The following is a 12751-nucleotide window of genomic DNA, read 5'->3' on the forward strand; positions in this document are numbered from 1 at the left end:
GTTCACTTATTTATTTGACCAATTAGCACTTTCACCCTTTATTGAGCATCTTCTGACTGGTCTGACTGATTTGAAGATACTGAAGATGAGTATGAAAATGCTCACTAGAGGGTGAAAGCGCTAATTGGTCAAATAAATAAGTAAAAGTGTACCAAGTATTTTTAATTTTTAACTTATATTAAAAGATAAATTATTGTATAATTACAATGCAATTCTATCAAGAATTGTGAATAAATTACTTTTTTTGTAAAGTTTAAAAATATTTTTTATTCGATCTTTAAATAAGAATATTATTTACAGTGATCTTTCAGAATGCTACCTTATTAACCAAGTTTTTTTTTTCTTTTTTCCAGGAAAACGAATATGATGGCTTCAGAATACGAAAACTTCTCCTAAAACATGGATCCCTCCCAAGTGTTTGAGCAGAATGAACTTTTAAAATCCAAAGTGCTTCTCCTTTTCGATATGTGATTGAAAGTTTAATTATGAAAAGGCTAATACGTTTATCATAAGGCAGTAAAATGATACTGAGTTCGGAGTTTTTCCCCCTAAAACGCCCGCCCAGAACATTTTTAAGAAAATTTAATTTAATTACATCTCGTTCATTACCATATTTTTTCTACGCATCGTTTTTTGTATTATTACGTAATAATCCAGCTAGGGGATCTAATTTAGGAGAAAATGTTTCACGTGCACACCAGAATGTTACAATACGAAACAGTAGCATATTTGTGTTAGATAACGTAACCAAAATAGACGATTCTAAATTATTTCAACCGTGGAAATACGTTTATAGTAATACTAGTTCTGTAGACTCAAGTCAATCAAATAAGGACTTTTCCAAACTTATACGTTTACATATACACGGATTTAATGCATCGACGATTAATAAAGCACAGGAAGAAAAGTATCGTGGAAACGATTCGCAAAATAATGTATCGAAAGACAAATTGTCTTTTTCAAAGAACGTCTCTCAATTAAATGAGATGAGTCTTAATTCATTCGAAAAAACTGCGGAAGACTTAAGTATTAGAGCACAGAAAAGAAGATTTAATAATTCAAAAAAAAATGACACTAAGCCTCTTTCAATGGACGCAGAATATCCAAACGATAAATTGAACAATTTTCCCAATGAGAGAAGCATTTATCCAATTTCAATAGATTTTTATCGTTTTTCACAAAGTAATAACTGTACAAATTGGAAATGCATGATAAAAATATATTTTTCTTTGAACAAAAATAAAAGTGAGAATTCGTTTAGCCAAAGAATGAACGAAACAATTAGAGCTGAACTCAATTTATCAAACACAATTCCTCAAAATAAAAATAACAATAAAATTTATACACAGAAAACAAACGTATTAAATCCTTCATACAATACATCAGATAAAGTTGAAAATATCAACATACATACTATGGAAAAATCAGAAAAAAACGAGTCTTTTACTTCTTTTGTCAATAAAAAATCTTCCAAAATATCAAAATTTTTGTTGAAACCAAAGTCAGCATTTTTAAGAAAATACACTGGAAATGTGACAAATCCTAGAATAGACATAATTTCGAAAGTTAAACGGGGAAGTTTTGAATCCCCAAATAAATCCCTTTTTAAAGAGGATGAAGGAAAGTTTAGTTACGGAGATCAAACAAGTAGAATTAAATCTGATAAAGGCGTCAGTACCTTGCTCGGCCCTTTAGATTTAACACCATTGATCAAGAAGATAAAAAACAAAGAAGTTGAATATAAAAAGGAACACAAGGCATTTTTAAGTGGACAAGCGTTAGATTTTCTAGGACATGAGACTGTAAGAACAACTGCGAGTCCTAGTTTGTTAGTCACGCGCATTACCCTAAGGCAATTGACTAAAGAAACGTCCGGAAACACAAATCATGAACTCCAACGAAAAGACGCGTATAGCATAGTCTCAACCCCTAATGTCAATCACCTGAAAACTTCGGAACATTTTCAAGAGAAAAAAGGGAATGAGGACGGTGCAAGCTCCATCGGAGAAATTTTCTTTACAAGTACCGTAATTAAGTCGATCGAAAATATAACTACTACAAGTTCTCCTGATCTAGTAACCGAAGCCGTTTTGTATGATCAACTTGAAGCTTACTCAGTGGATGAAACCACGCAAAAACAAATGTTAAAAGCTGAAAACCTTTTTTTTAACGCCACCAAAATCACTTCTGATTGTTATCAAAATCAAAGTGTCGTCAATAATACATGCGTATACTTCAATAACTCGATACACACCGCATTCGTCAATTCATCAAAATACATTGATGAAAACGTCGTTTTAAATTATGCGAATAATAAAAGCGAAATTCCTGGAATTGTTTCCAATGTAACGCCGACGCCTATTTATTTTGTAAATCAATCACAAGCATCGATATACCCGACAAACGTTAGTACCAAAGGAGAAAAATACTCTCGGTCAGAAACAAGCGATCCGTATCAGGATTCAACCGGGCCGTATAATGTAGATACATCGCCAAATTTGGACGATAACACTACCTTCGCAAGTTCCAGTGAAAGTTTTTTATTTGATCATACCACTACCCAATCCGAAATAAATCCTTCGCTTACTATTTACACAACATTAATTCAACCCGAGCTTGAAATTCCCGTAATAGAAAATTCACTTCGTGCGGAAGATTTAGGGAACCAATCTGCTTCATTCAGTTTCGGAGTTGAAGAAAATGTGACGTTAAACGTTCATACATCGAGTGCTCTATACACTTTAGTTTCTAATTACGGCGTAACAACCCTTCCAAGTGTGAAATACGTGCGTCCTCAATACGCGGAAGAATCTAAGGGCTTAATTAAAAGTGAGGATCGTTGGTTGGACCCAAAGGTGAATAGCTTATCATCTAACACTTCTGGGACTAAAATCAGCTCCAACTCTTCGGACGACAGCGACGATCCTAATTGGCCCGTCAAATTAGCTTCTGTTGTGGAAGGAGATATTATCCTCGGGGGACTTATGATGGTAAGGAACTTTTTAATAATTTTGTCTAAAATATGTCAAAAATTCACAATATTGATTGCCGTATTAAGGACTTAATTAGAAAACAAAACTTTTGTATAAAACACGATAAACTAATAATCCATTAATTACTTGTAATTAATTACTCCAAAATAATTTTACTAAAACGCTTGTGAGTTTAGCCATGTGATGAAGTTGAAATAAATTGATATCATCAATTTATAATCATTACAGATTTCTTCATTTTAAAATTCTTATTCACAGCGAGTTTTCATTAATTTTTAAAAAAGCAGACGTTGATATTTAATTTTATGAAATTTTTCATTGATAACTTCGAATTTATTTTTTTTTTCTATTTTTAATATTAACTTATGGTCGGTAAATATATATTTATCATCTTACTCTTTATTTATATACTTTATTCAAGTCTAAATATATTTTCGGAATGAGGATTTAAAAAAAAAACGAAGATTTTGTCATTTTTCGGACTGATCAAGAAAACAGTTTTGTGTGTGAAATAGAATCAGAATTCTGGACAAATGTTTTCGACTCGATGGCTACTCTCAGGTTAAAATCCTGGAAAGGAAAATCAAGCGAAAATAAATTCGCCTCGTAGTATAGTGGCGAGCGTGTTCGCCTGCTATGTTTAAGGTCATGGGTTCGATTCCTACGAGGTTCTTATGAGAGGGATTTAACTGTCCGTAGATTAGTACCTGAAGTACACGAATAATCAACTTACCTTTCTGTAACACATAATTAAGATACATTGCATGTAATTTTCCAATGCAGTACACTTAGCGCCATCAGGTGCAAATGCGAATTTGATGATGATGATGTGAATTTTAATATAATTAACCTGAAAACCATTTTTTAGGCAGTAGGCACTTAAGAAAAAGTGTTCTTTTTTTAAGATATTCATCTTTTTTAAGAAAAAAACACAAACTACACGTATCCTAGTAAAAGCGTGTTCTCTCGTAGTCAGGTTTCATTTGTATATTTATGATTTATGAAAAAATACGTGACTATATAAAGTATACGCAGCGTGGTTCGAAAAAAACAGTTTAAATTCCGATGGCGTTGACTTTTATTTTCAACCCTATTTTGGCAACTACCCAATTTCCTATCAGCATCTTTACGATGGTAAATAGTAATTATTATTATTTATTAGGAAAGTCTGCAAAACTTTTTACGCGTTTGGAGCACATTATTACCGGAGCGTCGACAGTAAAATACTTGAATTCCAGTACTAAAAATGCTATATCGACAACACAATATTTAGTTTACTTTAACCTGGCGTCAACCCGGGTGAGAGACACCCGGCTCATATTTAAATCTCACTACTTACAGTATTGACAGCATCGCACCCCCTCCCGTTCAGTAGCCGAAGTAAAAAGACTGGCGTATCGATAACTTGCTTTATTTTAGTAGTGCCTTGCGTGTGGGCTGAAATAAGCGAGTTCAATATGTGTTCGGATACTTCACACCCAGGTTCAAGATTTGTTAAAAATTTTTGGGCACACACAATACAAAAAACATCACTTTGTAAAAAAAAAACGTTTCTTAGTTATTGTATCTACGTATATTTTTTCTGAAAAATTATTAACTTGAATGATATAACAAATATTTACTTTTCGTTAAATCATTTAATACATTTAATGTGCCGATCGGTTTCAAAATACGTTTTTTCCTTCGTAAAGGTCTAAAATAAAGTGACCTCAAATATTTAAATTTATTTCAACAGAGAGGGAAAAACAATTTTGAGAAGGGAATATGGAAGTCTAGGCATTTACAGAGCTTATGACCCGTCATTGGGTGGTTTAAATGGCCACTTTACACACTGTGTAACATTCACCATTCTGCCCATCTGTTGATTTTTGTGAAGTAAAAGAGCTTAAACCTATATCACGTGGGTGAGATTCATCCGGCTGAATCAAATCACCTACTAGGCAACGCCTGAAAACAATTTTTCAATTTTTATATTCCTTCTTTTACCAAGTAGTTAATTCAACAAATATGAATAACTCCCTAGGGAGGAAATCCAGCCAGTCTGCAAGCATTTGGACATACTCAAACATTTTTGACATCAAATATTTTTCTTCTTTTATTTGTTTTTTGTAAGAATTAAAATGTTTCATCTTATATTATTTTAAGACTTGACTATGCAACATCATGTTTTTAAACTGGTCGGCATATTAAAAGATTTAGTGATTTTTGACTAAGAAAATTTTTGTTACCATATTAAACATTGAAAATCACAAAGTTACAGCTTCAAATATTTATTTTTAACTGTGTTTTTTTTTTCAAAACTTAGTTTATTTTGATTTTTTTTTTTAATTTCAAGGGAAAGTTTTTATTGATTATTTTTGACATCATCATCATTATCCTATATCCGCTCCCTAATTGGAGAATATGGTGTCCACAAAGAGCCCCCATGCATCTCTTTCGGCTGCCAGCTCCTTTGCGTCATTCCAAGTCAGGTTCACGTCCGTAGTTCTGACATAAACTGCCGACGAACAGTCAACTGTGGACTTCCAGGATGTCAAACACCCGATTCTTTGTAAATCAGACAAGCGTGGTTAAGGCTTTCAAGAGGCATTACAGTTGTCACCGGAGTTTTCTGCGTTCGTTCTCTTATCTCTTAATTTAGTACAGTACAATACTTTTATTTTTTAATATCTTCGGTTATTAAAAATTCGGTTATTTCAAATAATAGAATGTTAATTGAAGTTTATTCATGAAACAAAGAAGGAAATATAAATGGATATATACATTTTTTTTAATAATTATGGGTGTTCCACACCCAGTTTATTCACCACGTAGTATAAAATGGATTTATTGATGTAGGGTTAAGCTGCCTTACAAATTTTCAATAATTTATAATACAAAATATAAATACGCAAAATCGTAATAAATTTAACTTCTGAATTAATCGTTAGTATAGAGGAAATAATTTTCATATTCATTTTGATTGCCAATTATTCTATTTATTTATTTATGTCACATTATTTTTTTATTTTCTTAGTATAAAACAAACAGTAACTTCATGATATTTAGCGCTCTCTGTAGCGCAGTTTTTTAGATGGTCAACAGTGATACTGGCGTTTCGGATTTGAGTCCCGGTGATAAAATAAATAAAGTGGCTTAACAAAAGAATCTCCGAGCGAGTCAGCGCTAAAAACAGACCCATGTTGATAAAATTGTCTATATTAATAATCACAATCATCATCATATTCCCTATTTCCATACCCAGTGGTGAATAGGACACTGCATTGGTGAACCAAATTGAGTGATTTAATCATCAGGTGCGAGTCCAGGAAAAATGAAATATTGCAGAAAAAAACAAGATTGAAATTTATATTTCACATGCGTAGTGATTAAGTCGAAAACACTTGTCCAGGTTTCAGGTTAGGTTAGGTTAGGTAAGGTTACGTTAGCTTATTTCACACACTGAAATGTATTTTTTATCTTCCTGGACACAGATTATTAAAATACTTATCTGTTACGTCATTAAAAATAAATGTATTTTGTACATAAAATTTTTACAATAAAACTTTCCATGATATGTTTTTCTATTTTAATTTTGTGGGTTTAGGTCCATTCCCGTGAGGACAGCGTAACTTGCGGCCCCATTATGCCCCAGGGAGGCATACAAGCCTTGGAGGCTATGTTGTATACCCTGGACCGCCTTAACTCCGACCCCCTCTTTATGCCCAATGTCACTTTGGGAGCCCACATCTTGGACGACTGCGATAAGGACACATATGGGCTGGAGATGGCGGTAGATTTTATCAAGGGTGAGTCAATTGTTAAAATATTTACCACGTTAAATCAAACGCATAAATTGCAGCTTCAGTTTCTTAAATAAAGTAGTTCACATACAATGTAATTACAATATGGTCGCGATGAAAAAATGGCAATATTTGGCATAAGCCATTTACACAAATTGAAAATTCACACTAAATGGGACGAAGAAAGCGGTAAAATAAGTTTTTAGTCATACCGCAGTTAATGAATTAAATCAAGATAATTTAATTTTTTTTCGTTAAAAAAATATGAACGGAGGCGAATGAAAGACTATTGATTTTATGAACGGTTTTTCTGTTAAACTATGTGGCTGTGGTTGCTTTTGCGGACTTTTTATAATAAACTAAATGACTGTAATATGGAGTATAAATAAAGTGCATCTCATACCCTGGTGCCGAAGTTCCAAAAACAAGATTTAATTTTAGTATGCAGTTTTACCGATATACAATTTTCCTTTCTCTATCAGAGGACTTCTCACATAATAACAAAATGTTTAATATTGAAAAACTTTTCTCAATAATTAATGTTGCTTGGGTCATTTCAAAATGATTCCAAAATGTTTTCGGTACTAATAGTGCATACCTTGTATCACTGTATTTAATCACTCAATATAAGTTGATAATATATATAGAATTCTACCACAAATCAACATTAGTGACTATTTATATACATGTTTTCTCGTAAAATCTCTAAAATTGTAATCGAGAGATGTTAATGAAATGTCAGATTTATGAAATTTTCGATCGATGTTATTTAAATTTTAATGATTAAAACACTTTATAGAATATTTTTTTCGTCAGAACTGAGCGCATAGAAAACTAGAGTTCGGCGTCCTTTATATTGCTTTTGCTTAAAATATCCACTAAGCTGACAAAACTTTATGACAACTAATCTTTTATTTATTGTTCATTCATTTTAATTTAATCTATTTATGATTTCTGCCAAAACTTAAAAAAGGTTTTTAAAGGGACAGTAAATTAAACAAATCGCATTATTATTTCAAATACACAAAAAGTAAGAATGCGATCTTATTTTCATAAATTTGTATATTCACTAACGGTTTCGTTTTATGTATCTTACCAAAAGACCTTTATAATAATTTCTCCATTTTTGAAAATAATTTCATCTTCTAAGTGAATTACTGGGCTGGATTAAAAATAAATTATATTTGAAATATCAACCGCAATAATGTTTTGTTCGTAAATTCGAGATCAAATTAAAATCATTTTCCTAATCTGCCTTACGTTCGCCTGCAAGAAACTCTCATTTTCCAGCCTAAATGAATGTTAAAAATATCTGTTACGTTACTTAATTCCCCGGATCTCTAGAGATTATGTTTTTGCCTGGGACACCGTAAAAACGTTTTTTAATCTAAGTATTTCAATAACCCTTGATATTTTTTACATGCATACATTTTACGTAGGCTCTAGTTTAACCATATGATGTAAACAAACAGCCTCTAGGCATCTCTGTTAACTGTTAACCCGAGCGCGTTCTCTCAAATAAGGTCCACGTCAGAACTATTGGAAGGAAATATTCTGTGATATTAAGTAAAAGTTCAGTGAAATTTTAAAAGTAAACTATTTTATTTAGGTTTTTGAAAAAAATAAAATTTTACTACTTTTTTACAATTTTTCCCTCAATGGAGAATGAACACTGAATAAAGTCATAAAACATGTTATCGTAAAACGTATATATGCAATACAGTAGAACTTTGTTTTTACGAGTTCCAGTCATCCGGATTCCCAAATATACGGATCGTTATTAGAAAATATAGGAATCAAGGCAATTAACTCTGCTGGACATGTTTAAGTAAGTTTTTAATGTGATTCCAATTCGCTGTATTATTTCAAAAGCAATAAAAATATAATATTAGCGTCAATTTTGGATTTGTCTCGATTTATGCTATCCGGATAACTTTTGGCACTCATAAACCCCGATAGGAGTTTTACTGTATGTTTTTAACTCATAACTATTCCGGTCATCTAAATTATTTGTTGTTATTGAAAAACAGTGGTGTGACTATCATTAAAATCTCAAGATGCATACCTACATCACAAGGACAGATATAATTCAGATAAGATTTTTATAATTCGAATCATTTCTATCAAACTTATATGTTATTCTTATTTATATATTATGTAGATGCATAGAATATGTATTTGTATGTTCGTTATGAATCAACGTTCGCGTATTGTCGAACCTTGTTTTATTGTTGATATTATATCGTATTTACTGCATTTTGTGGTTACCTACCGTACTCGTTTTGTATGGGACTCGTCTCGCATTATTCATTCAGTGTGTATCAGTTAAATTTTAAAATAAATGCTAATTTTTCAGAATACGGTTTAGAAATTTAATATGCTTTTAAAAAATACATTTTATAACATTTCTTGATTTAAATTTTAACAAAAAAATTTCAAACTTTTTACCAAGCTCTTTCTTGTACCATTTTCATTATATTTACAAGTTTTAAACAAATATTTTTTTTATACTTACGCACTCACACACACGCACCCTCTTCCTCATTCATTTACGCATACACACATCAACATACACATGAATACAAACGTCACATTTACAATTACGCTAACTCTTTTCTTTTATATTATGTGTCATTGGATTTACAGTGGATGTTTTTAATTGGCTTAAGTATTGTTAATATTTTTCTGCTTATTTTGTTTATGTTATAGCTGTAAAAATCCCAAATAAAATTAAATAAATAAATAAATAATTTATTGTCAGTTTAAGCAGATTTTTATCATTTTTACAGTAATCTTTCTAAATATTATCTATTTGACCTCATTCATCTAACACCAACTAAAGAACTCTTTACAAAAACTCAACAATTCAATGTTAATGAACTTTTTCAACTAGAATCCTTTAAATGTATTCATAAGTTAGCCACTGATATCGTTGTAGACAAAGAACTAAAACTAAAAAAAAATGTAATATACATGGACATAATACAAAAATATCAGAATAATATCACATACAACATTCCAAAACGAGACAAGGACAATCGAGAATGAAATTATACAATAAACTAAACCAAAGGCTCCGACAAACTTTTCAAAAGATGTAAAAAATATTATTATCAACAACAGAGAATAAATATTTTTTTTGATAATTTTAGTACAGTAAATGTCATAATCCGTAAGGGTTAACAAATAGATTTTCAAATAAATAAAAAAAGCATTTTTCTGAGTTTAGGTAATTAAACATAAAAAATAAACATCTTAAAAAATGTTAATTTACGTAAACATGTTTATAGCCACAGCCTTATTATAATTATTTGTTATATCTCCTTCCTCTCACTAACTCTTTTGGGTTGCATTGTACAGATAATAAACGAGCAAAAGTCATTAAAAACCTTCCAGATATATAAAAAAGTATTTGAATGAAGAAGTATCTAATTTAACTTATTGAAAAGAAATATAGAAATTTTGTAGAATACATAAAACTTCCACAACAGAAAAATTCTCCGAATTTTCCAATAACGATTTCTTAATATTGTATTTTTTGGGTAAGTAACATTTGCCTGAACGACTACTATATATTTATTATGTACTTTCATGAAATTTAGAAAAATACAAATAAAACTGAAAAAAGTAAAGTGATTATTATTATAACCTTGAGAATAGCCATCGAGATCGAAAACACTCTTTCAGGGTTCTGGTTCTATTTCACGGTCAGAAATATATTCTTTAAACTGAGAATCGGAAATATAGTGGAGATAAGTCTGCCAATTTAAGATGTAGTTGAAGCATTCGCTGACCATTTCATACGTTCTGGGTTCGATTTCTGGGAGGAAAGACGTGAAATATTGATTATAAAGGTTGATTGAAAAGAAATATTTAATTGTTTCTAGACTGGCACACGAAGCTTTAGGCTGACAACCTTATTTTTATGTAACAGATGATCGACAATGCTGCGTTTACCTTTTTATTGTAGTGCCGGATAGGAGGGAAATGATGGTAATTATTGTGTAAACTAACAACGTTAAACTGATGCATGTATTTTTAATCCACTGTGATATAAAACATAAGGCGCCTTACTTTCAGATTTCCTTATATCAATGAATAACTATATCCGGTGTGACTACTTATACCTGGGATAAGAAAAGTGTAATTTATTAAAATATATACAACCTATTGTAACTATACTAAACTAATTCCATCGTTTATTTTTTGACCATGCCATATTTTTCCGTACAGTTATTAACAAGCTGCGTGTGCATTTGCAGTCACAAATACCCATACTTTTTTTGTATTCATATTAGTAACAAAACGAAACTAACAAAAAAATTGCAAGTATAACTTGCGAAATCCAAATCAATCAAAAACGTAAATGATATTTTTTTTTAGGTTGTATTTTATTATTGTGATGTTTAAGACTTGGAATTTCTTCTGAACGAACTATTAGTAAACTATATTTTTTGTTAGTCATGGACGTTTAAAAGAAAATATTCCATATAAATAATTGAAAGAGGATTCATGGATATTACGCACAAATTGACATTAACCATAACAAAATTAATCACTTGCCGAAATGAAAATAAACGAAATTTAATATACCATTGATTAATATTGAGACGCATGTTTTTTCATTTGTTAAATTTAAATTTGTACTACAATAAATCTTTGATGTATAAATACTGCAAAATATAATAAGTATCGTTTTCAAAATAAATGATGCATAAAATTTATCTGAATGTTATAAATGTAAATTTGAAAAAGGATTTTGAATGTATTCTTAGGGGTCAGCAATCGCATTCTCGGAAAAACTACTTCCATTGCTCTAAAGCTAGGTTTTTAAAGAAGTTCTTTTTGGTATTAGATATGAGGAAAATATTTTTAATCTGTTTTTTTTCCTAAATAAATGTTTATAACATGAACTTATTGTGTAGCTTTATGGTGGGTTATTTGTTTTTTGTCGTGCATTGTTATATAATCCAATAACATGGAAGCTACCCCTCGCTTCTCAAATATTCCTCAAAGTAAATTCTCATATTTTTCATTAGTCTGGTGTGATAACTAACCACGAAACTGTATAATTTCTCAAAAGCTCTCAACCATTGAGGAAAAAAGTGGAGACCAAATTGGTCGAAATATCGTTACAGAATTCCTTTGGTTAATTTGCATGCTTATTAATGTAATACATCATCTAAATGCGTACAAAATAACTTCATTTCAATACGTAAAGCTCTTGGAAATTTAATTAACTTAGTTTGCTTTTGTTCTCGTTTGTTTTTTGTTTTTATTTTATTAGAAGAATAAAGAAAATTGTCTTAATCAATAAGTATAAAACGTGATATTCGCCTTTATCAAGTTTTTACAAATTCAATAATATGAATCCCTATCCTCATTCTTGTATGTTCAATAGACTATTTTGCAAATTTTACAAAATACATTTTATTTGTTTTTAAATCAAATAAGTTAACACAATTCAACAGAGATGAAGAACATTTAAGAGAAGATAATATAGAATATATATATTTAATATAGTCTAGGCATCTACACGGCTTATGACCTGCCAATGGCTGATTTATAAGTGGCCACTTTACACACTGTGTAACACTCACCATTCTGCCCATATTTGAACATCTATATTCCTTAAATTCTTTCATCTGTTGATTTTTGTGAAGTTAAAGAGCTGAAACCTTTATTTATGCGGGTGAGAGAGAATGTTCTTCATCTCTGTTGTAATACGTTAATATCAACAGCTTCCCAGGGAGTTGAATCTAGTCCTTGTCTACGAAAATTTGGACAAACTCAAAATATTGTTTTCAAATAAATTAAATCAATTAAGAAGATTGGCACTCAAAAAATGTAGAAAATAATATTTAATAACGGAAAAAAATAGTTCTTTAGCTACATGGACGCGTAATAAGATAATGAACATATTGACATTCATAACTTAATTTTAAAAAAATGGTATATTGAACATACAAGAACTAG

At 30.6% G+C, this 12751-nt stretch overlaps 1 protein-coding gene across 1 annotated transcript; it reads left to right on the forward strand.

Annotated features, from left to right (window-relative positions):
- Positions 1–353: 353 nt before the first annotated feature.
- LOC148275224 (uncharacterized) lies at positions 354–6781 on the forward strand (the record flags this gene model as incomplete). Its single annotated transcript, XM_088235994.1, has 2 exons — positions 354–2990; positions 6580–6781. Coding segments are annotated over exons 1-2 (2671 nt in total), but the record flags the coding sequence as incomplete, so codon positions are not given.
- Between the last annotated feature and the right edge of the window lie 5970 nt (positions 6782–12751).

Source organism: Micrasema longulum, unplaced genomic scaffold, assembly GCF_059751315.1.
Source record: "Micrasema longulum isolate JH-2025_06_02 unplaced genomic scaffold, ASM5975131v1 h1tg001486l, whole genome shotgun sequence".
In the NCBI taxonomy this organism is placed as follows: Eukaryota; Metazoa; Arthropoda; class Insecta; order Trichoptera; family Brachycentridae; genus Micrasema; species Micrasema longulum.